Source organism: Callospermophilus lateralis, chromosome 9 (assembly GCF_048772815.1).
Source record: "Callospermophilus lateralis isolate mCalLat2 chromosome 9, mCalLat2.hap1, whole genome shotgun sequence".
Taxonomy (NCBI): Eukaryota; Metazoa; Chordata; class Mammalia; order Rodentia; family Sciuridae; genus Callospermophilus; species Callospermophilus lateralis.
The window spans coordinates 69,711,708-69,729,378 of record NC_135313.1 but is presented as its reverse complement, the minus strand read 5'-3'; the positions used below and the strand labels follow the sequence as shown (position 1 = coordinate 69,729,378).

At 40.0% G+C, this 17,671-nt stretch overlaps 1 protein-coding gene across 2 annotated transcripts in view; it reads right to left on the bottom strand.

Annotated features, from left to right (window-relative positions):
• Positions 1 to 9,604, bottom strand: part of Ly75 (lymphocyte antigen 75) — a 92,464-nt gene extending 82,860 nt beyond the window's left edge. For both annotated transcript variants that reach the window (XM_076865759.2, XM_076865758.2), the window contains exons 1-2: positions 9,511 to 9,604; positions 3,499 to 3,870 (exon numbers count right to left, since the gene is read on the bottom strand). In XM_076865759.2, the coding sequence (XP_076721874.2) occupies positions 3,499 to 3,870; positions 9,511 to 9,604 (466 nt within the window). The remainder of the gene's footprint in view (positions 1 to 3,498; positions 3,871 to 9,510) is intronic.
• Positions 9,605 to 17,671: the final 8,067 nt, after the last annotated feature.

The window sequence follows — 17,671 nt, the reverse complement described above, 5'->3', positions numbered from 1 at the left end:
ATAATATTTCTCTTGAAAAAGTATTTCTATAGGACACCTAACCCTGTATCTATTTCTGTTACCTTTTTCTATATTCTCAATTTGTTTAAAACCCTGGTCATTAACAGATTGAATAAAGACTATTAAAGCATAATCATCAAATCTCAAGCTATTAGGGTCCCTTGAAATGTCTCACAGATTTGCTTAAAAGTGTGCTTAAGATGGTATTTGATTCTACATCCCTTATCATCCTCAAGTGTTCTATCATTCTCAAGTGTTCATCTGACTAAAGTGTGAAACTTTTTAAATTTGGAATGTATTAAGCAGCATTATAAAAAAAGTACTAGGCACTTTTCTTTGCAAAAAGAAAAAAAAACAAAATCTTTTAAGGATCATTGGTTTGTTTTCCTATGTCATATAAATGGCTTTGAATTGGTTCCTTCTGTTAAAGAGTATGTTGACCTTATGTTTTACAAGGATCCTGCTTATTATATGGTTTGTTTCTGACCACACCAAAAACTCCCAGCAATGCATGACTCGTTTCCCTTTCTATTAAAATACCCAGAGGCCAGTTCCCCAACACCCATGACTATGACTTATAGGAGCATATGGGTTTTTTTTTCCTCTAAAACCTTTATATCTGTCATACAAAGTTCTTTCATATACATAAATAAAGATCATATACATAAATAAAGATCATTTCTTTAAATGCTCTTTACCATAAGCCTGAGAGATCAGTATGTAATACTATGCTTGTTTGTGAAATCCCCATTTTTGTGGAATAGTTAAGTAAAATGTCCAATCACTCAGCTGTGAGCAATGGGGATGAGACTGGGCTCTCTGATGAGAGAGACATACAAGCAAAACTTCGATACCAATGGTTGTCCTCTCAGGTTTCAAGTCACATGGTATAGCTCAAAGCTGAGCTTCATTAAAAAGCTCCAAGTCACGGGCTGGGATTGTGGCTCAGCCGTAGAGCACTTGCCTCACACATAGAAATAAATAAAGATAATAAAGGTATTATGTCTATATACAACTAAAAAAGAAATTAAAAAAGGGCTCCCAGTCACTAAATGCTTTGGAGAAGCAAACCACCACCACCGAGGCAGTTAAAGGATGCTCACTATTCACTTGAGAGTTTGATTTCCACACACTTTGCTATGGTGGGAACTCTTGAATCCATGGGGTTTCTTAGCAAGACAGGCTTTCCTGAGAAGAGTCTTCTCTGAATGTGTGACTTTAGGGTGATAGCATCCTTAAGACAACAGCTTATTAGTTTAAGAGTCACAAATTTCTAAGATGAGGTGTTTACATGGAAAACAAATTTCTTCAGTAATGTAAGATAAAATAGCTTCAGTGGCTAAAGAGGTTGGCAGGCTTCTGACAGTTGCTCAAAAGCTCAGATAGTTCACACAGTTCTACAGCTAATTCTCCACCAAAAGTCCATTCTTTGGAATGATTCACCAAACATGATCAGGTCAAGATAGCTTATGATGTAAATTCATATCTAAGTGCTAGTCAAAAGCAGTTTACTCAAAAATTTTATACCACTAAAACTTCCTCTGATATGAACATAACTCAAACAGGAGAGGGGTTGAAGGATGAGGCAACCTAAGACACATTATAAATAATCTTAATATATTAGAAGCAAAATCTTTTTAGATTGCAAAAGCCAAGGGAGAAATAAACACACTGTATTTGGGAAATGAAATCCTGTTTTGCTTTTGGTACTGGGGATTGAACCCAGGGGCACTTCACCATTGAGCTACAGTCCCCAGCCCCCTTTTAAAATGGTTTTTATTTTGAGACAAGGTCTCACTAAGTTGCTTAGGGCTAAGTTGCTGAGTCTGGCCTTGAACTTGTGATTCTCCTGTCTAGGCCTCCAGAGTCACTAGGGTTACAGATGATAATTGCTTTAAGTTTAAGTAACCACTTTTAAGTTTAGAAGGAATCTGGCTAGCAGAAACAGATTTGTTCATCTACTCAAAGGCTGGGGATTGAAGAGAAGGAAAACCCCAATCTCTAAGTCTGTATTATTTCTCCGTTAATAGTGGAACCAAACATTCTCAGAATATCTAGATCCTCACCAGAAAATAGAAAGAAGTTCCTTAGCTGGAAAGAGGGGAACTCAGCTGCTATCCTGAGTCTGTGGCCAAGTTTAATTTAAAAGAGCTTTAGAGAAGGGGAAAACCTCTGCAAAGCTATGTAAGTTTTTTAAAAAAGGACAAGAGACTTTAAAAAAAAAAAAAAAAAGTGGCACATGCCTGTAATCCTAGTGGCTGGGGGAGGCGGAGACAGAAGGATTGCAAGTTCAAAGCCAGCCTCAGCAAAACCCTGTCTCTAAATAAAATATAAAAGAGGGGTGGGTTGAACAACTGTCAGAAGCCTGTCAACCTCTTTAACCACTGAAGCTATTTTATCTTACATTACTGAAGAAATTTGTTTTCCATGTAAACACCTCATCTCACAAATTTGTGACTCTTAACCCTTGGATTCAATTCCTGGTACCAAAATAATCATAATCATAATCGAAATTAAAAAGTAGGACAAGAGTAAGATAATAGAATTTAGATGATTTTATATATATATATATATTATATACACACACACACACACACACACACACACACATTATTTATATATGTACATCAATATTCAATTAATTTACGGCAACATGATAAAAAAAGATTTGCTTGGGTGATAGCTAGTCACATTTAGTAGTTTAAAAAATACATCCACTTATTTTTTCTAAACTTAGAAATTCATTGTGAGACTCAGAGCAAAGACTATGGCAATATTCATATACTTATTTTTGGAAGCAACCAAGAAAAAGTTTACTCTTAAAATGTTGAATCATAGGGGTTGGGGTTGTGGCTCAGTGGTAGAGCGCTTGCCTAGCATGTGTGAAGCACTGGGTTTGATTCTCAACACCACATCTAAATAAGTAAATAAAACAAAGATCCATCAACAACTAATACAAATATTTTTTTAAAAAGTTTAATCATAAATAAAAACATCAACACATGATAGCCATGCCAAAAATGAAAATGGAACACACACATGAGACTTTAAAAAATTCCCACTGTCTCAAAACCCGAAGACAAGGAAAAATACACTTCTTTTCCTGTTTTCATTTATAACATCAACATTATTAAATTTTTATCAGCAGGAAGAGTTTCCTATTAATCTAACATTTCCTTTTTCCTAGAGTTCAGCATGTCATCATAGGAGTCAGGCATCACATAGATTTCATATCCCAGGCTCATTACAATATGGCTATGTGACCTCTGAAAAGGGACTTGACCTCTCCTAGCCTTGCCCATAAAGGGGTAGGGGTGGGTCAGATACCACCGACCTCACAGGTATGTGGTAAAAATGAAACTCACAGTGCCTGGACCCAAATAGCTTGCTCACTGCCCTTACCAGCATATGACTTCATTTTTATTTGACCGTGCATATTCCGTGTCACAGTTAATAAGCACAACAGCAAATGGCTCCAAGTCCCTCTCCAGTACTCACCATGGTAAGGCTGGTCACAAAGGCTATCCTCAGAGCCTCCTTTCTTCCAGACATCAGATGTGTTTGTACTGGCTATGGCATAGCCATCCTTTAGAGCCAACCTGTACTGGGCAGCACCATACAGAGAGTGGTGCTCACATTTCCACCACAGCATGGCATTGGAGTCACAGCTGAACATTTTCAAGGAATCCGTGGGTTTGGTAATATCTAGGCCAAGGCACTTCTGGGATTGCAAATGAAAGAGCCGATGCTGGGATACCCATTTCCATAACATGTCCTTACTTCCATCACAATCCTTTGCTACTATCCAGCCAACTAGTGGCTTGATGCACTTGCCTGTGTTTTCATTGAAGATGGTGAATGGATGATTACCTGGATTAAAGACAGGCAGTGAAAAAAGACATTTCAGGATTTGGAATTATGTGGCCAATGTGTCTTGCTCCCTGCTTGCTGACGATAGTTCTGAGCACTCCTGGACTGCTCCCACCCTCCCAACTTGATAAACTGTAATGTCCAACACAAGGAAGAAGGACAGAGGTGGCTGGAGAGGCAGTTCAGTGTGTAGTAGAGCCAGTCTGTAGAACCAGCCTGCCTGGGCTCATATTCTGTCTCTACTGCTACTTATTAGCCACGAGATCGGGGCACATTATTTAACCAGTACTTCAGTTTTCTCATTTGTAACACAGTACCTATTTTCTACTGTGAATGTGATAAAATGAATCAATACAAGTAAAGCCGAGAGTAGTTTGGGTATTTGTTCCTGCTAGTCCGTGAAAGAACCCCCACCCCCACCCAGATCCTGTTTAATAGGATAAAGAAGCTCCTTAGTTTTCATCTTACCTAGACAGGTAGTCTGTGGTCAATGAAAAATATCCCGAGTCTATTAGGGACCAAAACTCTGTCTTTTTACATTTTTGCTAGCACGGCAGGGAAAAATAGTAGATGAGAAATCAAAGCTTTGTTCTCACTTTAAGTTCTTTCCCCGGTTTAAGTATGAAGTCAGGCCTCTGTGCTCCCCTCTTTATGGCAAGATAGTGAGGCCACACAAAAGGAATCTTTGCTTAAAGGCCACTTCCCTTTGAGGCTTCTGTGGAAGACTGATTCACTGAGGTGTTTCAGAGAGGAGATTTCTAAGAGGTCAGAATAGTGGGGTGAAGGAGCTAGAGGAAATAAAAGAGGTCTGGGTTCTGAGGAGGGGGGAATGTGTGATCAGCCCTATGGGACCTGAGGAGAGATTGAGGGATTAACTGTGTGGATTACCTGGGAAGACTGGATCATGAGCTCCAGGAGTCACCTGAGCCACCAAGTTCCAGCATGTTTGGACAAAGGGAAACTGAGAAGTAACCAGTGGGAACAGAAGACCAAAGCATTAGCCTTCCTGAATGTTCCCCTGGTGACCATCATGAGCTGAAGAAGACCCCAACAATGACAGCAATTAAAGTTCTGACAGCCTGGCAGAATGGGAACAGAGTCAAATTTAATTAGATTATCCTGATAAGATAGGAACGCATCTTTTTTTTTTACACACCTGAGTTTGTGGAGCAAGATTCACATCTGTTATAACAAACAATAATTGAACAATTTGGTTAGTTCTTTTACAAAGAAAAAAAATTAAAGTTTTAGCACAAATACTTTCATCATCATGTTGATGAAAGCAAAGCTGAAATGTTTTAGACAAGCTTCAACAATCATTATCAATGGACCAGAATTCAGCAGAAGAACCTGAAAAAATTTGGTTCTCAAAAGACACTTTCATTTTGATGCCTTCTTCACAATCACTGGTTTTACTAATACCAAATGCTATTTCTGGAGATAAATCAAGCTTTAGAGTTAAAAATTCACATATCTAGGGCTGACAACTTGAGGGGAAATTTCACAATGTAAATAATAACTATAAAGTTAAAATCTGATTACATTTTTAACTTTGGGTGGAATTTTTTTTTGTTCTAAATAAGATCAGTAAGAGGAACAGCAACTACTGGAAAAAACCAAACCAAAACAAAACAAAAAAATCTTTAAAGATTTTAATTATTTCTTCTTTCAAATTTGAATTTTAAAGCATTGCATATGGTTGCAGCTAGGTATGCTCGTTATAGCAGCATCTCTCTCTCTTGCTCTTTCTTTTTTGACATCCCTCAGCCATTCTCTTTGATGGTCACAGGTTAGGGGAGAATAGTCAACAAGAAAAGGAAAATGTACTCCTCTGATATGACCACTCATACTTTCTCTAATGTCCTTCTCCCACATATTCAACAGCTATGTAGATGCCTGATCTACCTTTTTCCCAACTATTTTCTCTCACCTCTTCAAAATAAATCTGGGTTCCAAAGTATAAGAAATTGTATCACAAAAAAAGAAGTCTGCTCCTCTGGAGGCATGGCCACCACCCTTGTTGGAAACTTTCTCTCTTCTGTCCTGTAGTCTTGTCCTCTTTTCTGGGCATTCTGCTCTATGACACTTGACCCCAAACAGGTGATTTAGGCAAATGGCAGCTTTGCCTTCTTTTGCTTTTTGAGTTCTGTGTTTTTCAAGCTGCCCTCGTAGAATTCAATTGATTAGGTAAAAGTCTTAGTATAGTGGAAAGGCCAGTGGAACAAGGAATTAGAAGTCCTAGATTAAAACTATCAGTTAGATGGGAGAACTTGTTGAAACCACTTAATCTCCCAGGGTCTTCATATCTCTAAACATCAGAGGAAAGCAGTGGAGTATAAGACATCTAAGCCACTTCTAGAGCTAATATCCTATGTTTCCACCAGATAATAACATTCCCATCCTTGCAATTTTTACTAGCCTTTGCTGAATTCATCACATATTGTTCTTGAACAGATGCTCACAATATTATTATGTAACACTACTGCTAGTGGTACTTGGGGTCATTCTAATTTCACTTGTACTGGGCATGTACAGTTTGATGACAGTTTTGCTTTATAAAAATTATTTGGAAGAGAATTTTTTTTAAAGTCAATGGACCTTTATTTTTTTAATTTACTTATTATATGTGGTGCTGAGGTTTGAACCCAGTACCTCACATATTCCAGGCAAGTGCGCTACTGCTGAGCCACAGCTTCAGCCCGAGAATTTTTTTTTTTTTTTTTTTTTTTACTCTTTCCTATCTTCTACATGTGTTACTTATGGGACACCTGCAGATTTAACCTGGTAGGATCTAGACTATAAGAGAGGTGTAGATTAGTATAGAACAACAACATCTTAATAAATGGCAAGATTCTTAAAAAATTGCAACATTTCTGACTGTAGAAACTTGCCACAGTCTAAACCTATTTGAACCAAATTTGTACTTAATACCAACCTTCAACACTTAAAGAGATCACTTAGCACAGAGAGTCACTATTAATGACTTGAGGAAACTTGTTATTAGCCTTCATAGATAGTATATAAGCATACATTTACATTACATTACATACATAACAATACATTAGCTAAGGAGAATCTTTTTCTCTCATGAGTTTCCCCATCTTTCTTTATGGAGCTGTTCAATCTGCTTTAGTCTTTTGATACAATGGGATGGTGTGTTGAAGAGTGGGAAGAACTGAAAGAGTGTAAAAAACGAATTCCTTATTTAGAAATTTTTTACATGAAGGCATATAAACTATTTTAGAAATGTACTGCACTTTGAAAAGGTAATTACAGAGCGATTTATAAAACAAATTATTGATAGCCTTATATTTTATCTTGTTCACTTTACAACTTTACATCAGTCTTCAATGGAATTTTCATGTTTCTCTCCAAATATAAAATTGGGACAGATCTAAAAGGCAGAGATTGATGAAAAGAAGACCGATCACTCCTAGATTCACTTTTTATATAATTTTATATAAATACTCTAGTGGTATTTGAGAGAAAATGGATAAATAGCATTATCATAAATTGACAGTGACTTTTTAGTATTTTTATATACATTAAAGGAAAACCATCTCTTCTTGGCATTTTCTTGTTGTTTGATCACTAAGTAAGTCCTGACTTACAGGCCCTAGAACAAAGAGCTCTGAGGATTTGGCAGAGAAGCTGCATGACAACATTTTATAACTGCAGACCAATGGAGAGGGAAATGGCTTGGGATGGCAGAAAGGATAAAGATCATGGCATTAATAATTTCAAGGGAACTTTCTCCATTCAATGTTAAACATTTTGTGGTCTCTGCCAAGTGTGCAGAGCATACAGGTGTAGTAGGAAAGAATCAGAAGTCTTGGTTTTTAGTTTAAAAACAGGTCCTGAAGTAACATCATTTTGGTCCATAGCAAAATATTAGGCATCAAAAAGTTATCAAGGCCAGACTCTGTGGTGAGGACTGGTGAGAACCTCAGGAGTCCCTGAAGGATTGGTTTACTGCAAGCTGTTAGCTCTCCAAAGAGGAAAAAAAAAAAAAAGTAAACTAAGCTCTTGGCATCTTCTCAAGGACACAGAGTTCTCCTCCAACATTTGGGTGACCAAGACTACCTGCCCAAGCCTAGCGGTACACATGTAATGAGGTGAATACCATCACTAGCATCCTGAAGCTGACACACTGCCAAACAAGCTACCCAAATGGCTGAGTGTTCAAAATTCCAGTGCTTCCCCTAATAAGACCACAAGTCTGGTCTGAAGGTTAGAGAAAGCCACCAAGAGCAGCAGCTAGGAGTGAGGAAATGATGCAGGGAAAAAAAAAAAATGTGTGGGGACCTAGTTCAGGGAGAATAGAGTTAAGATGGGTTCTCTTTGTTTTGGGTGGCTTAGATAGAACAGGGACTGTAGATGTAAAAACCTTGAATTTTGTGGAGGAGACAAAATAGAACCAAGGCAGGTATATAAAAAAGCCAAGAGGAGAGCAATTGAAAGGTTAGTGTTTGCAGTTAGTTGCTGCAGTTAGATTTGGATTGTGGGGCAAGCAGAGTAGAATTCTAACAGCAATAAAGGGTTGCCTTATTCATGGCTCTTCTGACCCAGCACAGAAGGCTAAAGAAGAATGGAAAAGAGTGTCAGATCAGGGTCCATTTTAAAGGCCCTTGATGTAGACAGAATGATGCCATTCTGAGAAACCTCTTACCATCTCTCTTCGAATAAAGTTTAAACCAGATAGTAACTTAGCTGCAAAGAAAGTAAAAGTCACAATCAACTTCATGGTTTTAAAAAACTGTCTTGATAATCTTTTCCTTCCTCATACATGAAAGACTGTAGAAGTTGTGGGTGGGGACTGCCCGAAGAATGCCCACTATGCAGCCCAACGAAGAAACAAAGTCCTAGGCACACCCTTTGCCAAGGCAAAGAGAAAGTAAAAGCAAAGTCCAGTTGGTACCAAGGGAGATGATGAGGCTAGCACCATTCTCAGCATTATTAGCAATGGGCAAAAGTCTGTTACCTAGTGAGAGGCAGTGGGTTTCCAAGCGCTTTAGCTGGATGCCTTCGGCCTGTGTGGGCGCGGGGGTCATTTGGTGTTGATAAGCCAATTTGAAGAAAGGGTCACTGCTCCAGGCGCGGGAGAGAGCATCACAACTGACTCTTGGTCATGGTCCCTTTTGGAAAAGAAGTCTTAACCTGACTTCCTTTTTGAGGCGCACCGTGGGTGGACTGAAGTCAGGGAATTCGTGAGAATCCTTGGGGTGTGGTGGAACCTCATCTTTGCCACTGAGGGGCTAAGGTGACCAAGGGGCGAGAGAATGGTGGGATAGCATGTAGGAGATGGGGAGCTCCATACCCCAGGGAAGCAACATTCTAGAGAAAGGTAGGCGAGAAAGGGGCTGAGAAACCTCCCAGAAAATACTGAGCCTCCGCTCGGTAAATCCAGGTCCGCTCAACACCAGAAAGACCTTGCCCTTTCACGCCCAGTCGCGCCCTCCTCCCGGCCCCCGAGGGCAATAGAGCGTTTTCCCCGCCACACTTCCTCATCGGTTCCAGACCCCAAAGCAAAACAACGGTGACCTGACTCGGGAGCTCCGGCCTGACTCAGGCGGAGGAAAGTTGGCAGACCTGCAGCGTCAGGCCCCCAGCAGGGGTAGTTGCGGACGCGCCCGCGGTTACCTGCAGGGTCAGAAGGCTCCGCCATCCCCAAGCACCAGAGGAGCAGCATGAGGAGCCCCGCCGCGTGGCGAGGGGTCTCCCAGCGCGTCCTCATCCTGAGCGGGCCCAAGCGGTCCCACTAGGTCTTCGGTGGCACGCGGCACCCACTCCTCCTGGTGAGCCCAGCCTGCCTCGGCAGTGCAGTTGCCGCTAACCACCCGGGCGCGCAGGCCCCGCCCCCTCCGCTGTCGGCCAATCAGATCGGCGTCTCCTCCGTCCCGAGCGCGGTGGGGCAGGTGGGGCGCGGCCGGGCGGGGTGTGGCGGGGAGGGAGGAGGATTCCGGGGAGGCAGCTGTTGACACCTGCGAGGGGTTGCGGCCGCAAGAAGGCGGGAAGTGCTCGTCAAGGGAAAGAGCCCGTGCAGCCCCGGCCGCAGAGTTAGGAGGTCCAGGCTCATGCTTCTTCATCTGCAAACTGGGGAGATGCGACACTCGCTGGGAAATGGCACTGTTCTGCCGAATGAGTTGGAACAATTTAGGAAGTTGCCCTCCATCCAGCGCACCGCAGTCAGAGATGACTTCATTCTAAGACTGGGCTGAAAGGCACGCACATCCCCTCCCACTCCAGACGGGGAAAATGCACACTCGTCGTGTGGCCTCTGTGGCCAAGCCAAAGAATTCAGTAGTCCTTGGCAACGTCTTGGGTATTTTGATAGTTTAAACAAAGGTGAGATAACGTACACTATAGTTTGACCCTGCAATTGCTGATTAAAAGCAAAAGTTAGCGCAGTGACTCTGTAATACTTCTAAGGATGATTTAGGTTTTTTAAATACTTAGCCTTTCAAGCAACCTCTTTTCTTTATAATCTCACAGTAATCCAATAGAAATGTGAAAGTCTGGCACCCAGCATCTGAAATTTCAGGTCCCATGTACTGTCTCCCTGTAGACACTGCTATCTTAAATAGGCAAAATGCCTAACTGCCTAAGATGCTTGGATGTAAATGTCCTGTATTTTTAAACCCCATGTTTACTGAGCATATGATATGTTCATGGGATGGTATCCTTCCCTGTTCTCCGAAGGTTTCTATAAGAATGTGTCTAGGTTGCCTTTCCTGATTCTAGCTATCAAGGTTTCAAACCTACTCTGGCTTTGTCCTTTCCCCCAAGTTCTGGCCTTTTAGTTTCGTAGGTATAGCAAACACTTACCATTACAGAAACGTGGGCACATCATGAAATAGGAAGATGAGAAAACAACATCCCTTTCCTATTGAGCTTACTGAGTACTGGGGGGAGAATGAGGCCCATACAGTAACTCAGGGCAAAATGCATGGGGAGATCAAACCAGGTTTCAAGAAAGGCACCATGTCTATTTGGGACTTGAAGAATGGGTAGGAATTTGATCAGGTACAGTTGATGAGAGAAAAAGAGTGACGAAACAGAAACAGGAAATGTGAAGCAGGATAAGAAGACAATGAAGAGTCTAGTGCAGCTGCCTTGCAGTGTGTGTGTGTGTGTGTGTGTGTGTGTGTGTTGGCATGAGAAAGAGAAGGGGGGAACAAAAAGGAAGGAAGGAAAGCTGTTGTGGTGACAGCCTAAGTGGAAAAGACAGCAGAAGGGCAAGTTGTGGCTGTTTTGTGAAAGGCCTTGACTATGACACTGAAGACTGTCCCTTTATTTACTTTATTCTCTAAGAAACAGACAGTGGAAAATTCTGCATAAGAGAAACTGGCTGGGCACCATGGCTTATGCCTGTAATCTCAGTGGCTTGGGAGGCTAAGACAGGAGGATCACAATTTCAAAGTCAGCCTCAACAAAAGTGAGGCGCTAAGCAACTCAGTGAGATTGTGTCTCTAAAATCAGTCTGGGGATGTGGCTCAGTGGTCAAGTGCCCCTGAGTTCAATCCCTGGTACCCTCTCCACCCTGCCAAAAAAAAAAAAAAAGAGAGAATCTTATTGATTCAGCCCCCACAACCCCACACACATATTCATAGTTGCTTGCTTTTCTTTCTGATCCTGCCCAGCTTTCAGCTCCTTGAAGTCAGTGGTCATGTCTTATTCATTATAATGTCCCCAATACAATAGTGCTTGTCCCAGAGGAAGCTGTCATTAAATTTTGGTTTAATTAATGAAAAAAATTCCTATAGTCACCACCTTAGCCTGGGGCCATCTGGGCTACTGCTTGCATTATCTCATATTGCAATAGTTTCTCAATTGACCTCACTGCCAACAATCATTATCCTCTCTGGCAAGGGACTCTCTAAACACTTTGCAACATGCCACTGTTCTACTCAAATCCTTTTAGCGCTATTTGTTTACAGCAGGAGTTCCCAACTGCGAGTTCAGAGGGATTGTGGACCCCTGAAGTTGTATGTAGCTTTATAAATGCACTTTTTATTTTGAGGAGTAGGGGTTCTAGGCTTGAGAGTCTCAAAACATGATACAAAAAGAAAACTTCATCCAAGATAAAGTAACTCCCTCTATGATCTGACCCTTACGTTTTAACTTCATTTCTACATTATTTCTTGGTTCCAGTGACCTGTTTGAACCTGTCTTGCCTTTTCCCACCTCTGCCCAGATACTCATATCAAGAGTTCTTCTCCCGCTCACCTTTGTCTTAGTTTTACCTTCCTGTGAGTTTCTGCTCAGATTTCACCTTTTATATAAACCTTTCTCCAAGGGGCTTTAGGGAAAATCCCTCCTCCAAATATCTGTATAATATTTTACATTTTGTTCACTTGGCATTTAATATGTACTCCCTCCTGCTAATGTTTTCTTTAGAGACATGTATGCTTATACTCCACCTAGGTTATAGAACCTCAATAATTATTTATTGTCAATGGTGACAATAGAAAGTAGTATTCAGAACATCCCTCAGATCTCACCTTGAATATCACTGTCTCAAAGAAATCTATCTTTCTGGACTGAATAGTCTAGGTGAGCTTCCTTTGTAACAGGTGCTCAAAGCATGCCACATTTTTTTTCCTGTTAGCACCTAGCAACTGGATTAGATTATTTCTGTGCTTGCTCCTTTGTCTCTCTCCCTCACCAGGCTGCAGGCTCTGTGAAGGCAGTGACTATGTCTGCTTTAGATTTGTATGCTCCTAGTACTTGGCATCATTTGCTGGATGGAAGGATAAATAAATAAATAGCAGATGTCTTATAAATGGCATAGACAACAGTGTAGGCATTTAAAAGAGGGGGAAATGGGCTTGGGTGAGAGGGAGGTCTTCAAGCGCTGAACTGGATGTCCTTGGGTGAGTTGCATTCAAAAGATAACTAGGGAGGAAGGGAAGTGAACTTTAAGGGCCTCTGTAGTGGTGCTTTTAATTACAAAATATATCCTAAAGGTATGTTTCTAGAAATGGAATTCCTGGAGTCCAGGTTATGTTCGGCATCAACATTATAAGACAGTGCAAATGTATTTTCCAATGTATTCGTATGCACAAATATTCTCACTACTAATCATCTTCATCAATATATGGCATTTAAAATTTTCTGTGGTTTAGCCAGAAATGGTGGTGCACACCTGTAATCCCAGCTGCTTGGGAGGCTGAGGCAGGAGGATTGCCAGTTCAAAGCTAGCCTCAGCAAGTGAGACCTGTCTCAGACCTCTTAGTGAGACCCTGTCTCAAAATCAAAAATAGAAAGGTCTGGAGATGTGGCTTAATGGTTAAGCACCCCTGGGTTCGATCCTGATACAAAATAATAAATAAATAAATAAATAAATAAAATTTGTGGTTTAAAATTGTGTTGCCCCATTTGAAATTGAATTTCCCTAGTTGAACAATTTTTCTGTTTATTGGTTATTTGTCTTCCTTTTCCCTATTCCTCCACATTTTATTTGCCTGTTTTCTTGCTCCTTTTCCTGTTAAATACATTCCCTGACCTTTCCTGGTTTGGAAGTTTTGGAGTCTCCATTTCCCAGACTCCCTTGCCCATTGCCTACATTGCCTACAGATTAGGTGCAGCCAGTGGGAGCTCCTGGCAGGAGATGGGAGTTTGGGAAGGGGAGAAGCTGCGGGTATTCCTTTCCCCTCTGCTTTGGGAGCATATCTTGCAGAGGCTGAGGGTCTAGCTCCTGCCTGGAAGCCCTACCCTTTGTGCTCCAGTTCCTACCCAGAAACCTCTGTCCTGCCTCTGCCTTCTTTTGGGTGGTACTTTTATATGGTTCTAGCTTCCACCACACAGCCCTAGTCCCTATGCTGAAAACATCATCTCTTCCCTACCTCTCAGTCTCCTTGGATGGCAGTAACTTCTTATTTATTTATTATACCAGGGAATGAACCCAAGACTGCATAGACATGATAGGTAAGCACTCAATTACTAAGCACTCAATTATTACCTGGTCCTTTTGATTTTTTTTTTTTATTTTGATACAGAGTTCAACTAAATTGCCCAGGATGGCCTTGAACTGAGGCCTCCTGCCTCAGCTCCCAATTAGCAGGGGTTATAGGCATTCACCACCATTCCCAGATTGGAAGTAGCTTTTTGTAGTTATTTTCTGAGTAGCCACACTAGCACTTATTTTGAGCTCTTCCAACACTTTTGTAACTAATTATTTCCCCATATTAAATTTCTTCAATGAAATTGCCTAGCATGGATTTTAATGTCCTTACTGGACCTTGATGATACTGATTCAATATATGAAATAACTGGGCTTTGAGACAGCATCCAAAATTAAATGAGACACAAACAAGAAAAACTACACATAAAGCAATTCAATCACATAAGGAGTTGTGCTTATCAAGAGAGCCAGTGTGGGATGCATTTAAGCTGCATTAATGATGATGCCCACAGATGGTCCCAGGTGTAGTCAGGAAACCCCAGGAGGCTCAGATAAGAGTCTGGTCTAAAAATAAATTTTAAACAATTCCCATTGCACCATGATAATAAAGGTCTACTCATATTCTGGGTCATAACTAAACTCTTGAGGACTATAGTCATAGATGTAGGTAGACCCCACAGGGCAAACATGAAGTAGTAATTTAACTACTTAAAAAACAAAAACAAAATTAAACAACTCATTATAATAAACTGAATTTTCTCCACAGGCTCTAGATTTTAGAATCCTCAGTTGAGGAGATGTTCTGCTAGTCTATCTGCAGAACATTGACACAGGAGACTGGACAAGGACTGGATGTGGTTGACCTATTCACCTAATTAGCTTAGACACCAAGGAACTATAGAATGACACAGTTCCCAGAGATCTCAGAGTAGGTTCCCTGCCCTCTGCCTTTATAGACAGGGAAACTGAGGCTCAGAGGCTCCAGTCAGCATTGTGGATATGAGAAGCATTAGAGAGGTTAGATGTAGAGTCCTGATATTAACGGGAAGAGTCCAAAAATATCAATGAGAGCAATTTAGGGCTAGTTACCTGCTTTGGATGGGAACAGAAGTGACATTTGGGCATACAAGGATGGGTCACAAGTCAGGAGAAAGCTGGTATTGGTAGGAGTGTGTTGCAAAGATCAGTTGTATTTGGGAGTAGGAATGCATTATCTCATGCATGGTGGGAATTCTCTAGGAAACATTTTCATCACATGTGCATGCCTTAGAGAATAAGAAAACATTTTTAGTAGTACAGGTGATTGTCTGGATAGGAGAAATGAGATGAAGGGACCATTTTTGACTTTGACAGAGGCATTCACTATGTTTTGGCAAAGAGCTAAGTAGTGAGGTGATATATTTGCTTTTTACTTATGTAACTTGAAGCTCTTCCCTCAGAATTAACTAAATTCACTGTTGAAACCTGTTCCAAGAAAACAACAGTTAGAATGATAAATAATCAAATCCCAAGAGTCTTTGCTTCTCAGGGGAAATGATCAGGCTTACACTTTAAAACAAATATTTTCCCAACTTTAGCCAAAGATGGAAAAGTTTAGATTTTCTAGCTTCAGACATCAGAGTGTGATATGTCCTTCTCCCAAAGCTAACTCATAAACCACAGACAAGGTTTAGAACCACCAAAACTATTAGATAAGACTTTGTTTAATAATGCTGAATTTTTAATTTTATAAAAATATTTTTCCTTTATTTATTATTTATTTTTATGCAGTGCTAAGGATTGAATCCAGTGCCTCACACATGCTAGGAAAGCACTCTACCACTGAGTCACAACCCCAGCCCCAAAACATTTTTGAAGTGAAAATGCTATTAAAAATTTTTAGCACTGAGAAGTACAACATTGCTGTATTTACCATGTTACCATTAATTGACTTTTTGTCAATTCATCAATATCTCCATGAGGTAGATGATCTAAACCTGTTTCTCTTCAGAATTGTATTAGTCAGTTTTAAGTTGCTATAACATAATACCTGAGGCTGGGTAACGCATAAGAGAAGAGGTTTATTTAGTTCACTGTTTTGGAGATTCAAAGACCTGGTTCCAACATCTGGCTGTGTCACATAGAAGTTGGCATCATGGCAAGAGCATGTAAAAAGAGGAGATCTAAGGGTAAACAGGAAACCAGAAAGACCAGGGAGAGGCTAAGTCTTGCTCTTTAATAACAACTTTCTCTTGAGAACTAAGTAGGGTCCCCTGAAAACTACCTTAATCCCTTCTGAAGGCAATGCCCCCAGTGATTCAATGAGTTTCCTCTGGACCTCACCTCTTAAATGTCCCACCTTAAATATCACCTCACTGAGGACCATGTTTCCAACACATGAACCTTTGGGAGATACACTCAAGCCATATCCAGATCACAGCATGGGAGATATTCATCTCCCCGTGGGCTTCTTTCAGGGAAAGGAATGTGGCTTACATTACTGATAGGCTTAAGTTCACTGAATATGAGCTCACAGTCTCTCTAATTCTCTCTCTCTCACCTCATCTGTTTCTCTGCCTTGGAAGTAAAGCCAGCCCCACTTCTTAGTACAGCTCCCTCTGTACTTGCAACCATGTTTCTTCTCTATATAGTATTTTTTATCATTTCCTATCCATGGACCAGAGGAAGAGGCTCCTGAGCAGGTTTTTGAATTTTTATTTTTATTTTTAACATTTTACTATGGAATTGAAGAACTACGCCAAAAGTAGAGACAATAGTGTCATGAATAGTTCCCATTAACTTCCTTCAGCAGTTACCAATACAGGCCAATTTTGTTTCATCTCTACTTCCATCCATACAGATTCTTACAGATTATTTTGAAGCAAATCTTAGAAGTCAGATTTTTCATTTGCAAACACATCACTATGCATTGCTAAAAGATAAGGATGTCTAAAAAATAACTGTAATACATGATTCACCTAAAGACATTGGCAGTAATTCCTTAATCCTGGTAAATATCCAATCCACATTCACTTTTCCTCAGTCATAACAGTTTTGTTATTGTTTTTACAGTTTGTTTGAATTAGAATCTAAGTAAGATTTTTACATTGAGACTGCAGGATAGATATATCTCTTTGATATGTCTTAATCTCTAGGCACCTTATCTTTCTATTTTTTCCCCTTATAATTATGTGAGATAAAGCAAGTTTATTTTACGTTTTCTCATAGTTTGAAATTTGATAACTGGACCACTGTTGTGTTGTTCAGCATGTTCCATTAACCCTCATATTTCCTACAAATTAGTACTAACCTTATGAATTTCAGATTTAATTCATTCTTAACAGTTCTATTTCAGGTGTTGTGCTTTTCTATCATTATGTACATGATGCCATTTTTTCTCCGTGTTGTCTGATGATATTATCAGCCATTCATAATCTGGATCCATTCATTTATTAAGAAATGGAAAATAAAGTTATTCTAATTTTATCATCTTTTCATATTTATTAGTTGAAAGAATCCAATGCATCTCTTTGGCTATTTGGCTACCTAGAAGTACAGATCATATAGGAAAAGTGGGAAAGTTGTTTTTGTGAAAGAGAGACATTATATTTATTAAACTGGGTATCAAAAAACAAAAAACAAAAACAAAAACAACAACAAAAAAACAAAAAACAACTCTCAGCTCCAAAGGGAAGTACCATCTCAATCTTCTGAAGCTATTTGCTATATAACCATTCATGAAAAGATGGTCTGGAACAAAGGCAGTTCCTCAGACCAAGGAGAATTGTCTTTTAACAATAGATCAGTCCTTCCTTCCTTCCTTCCTTCCTTCCTTCCTTCCTTCCTTTCTTTCTTCTGAATAATAATATAAATAAAATATTACATATACAAATAAAGAGAAAGTTTATATTTATACCA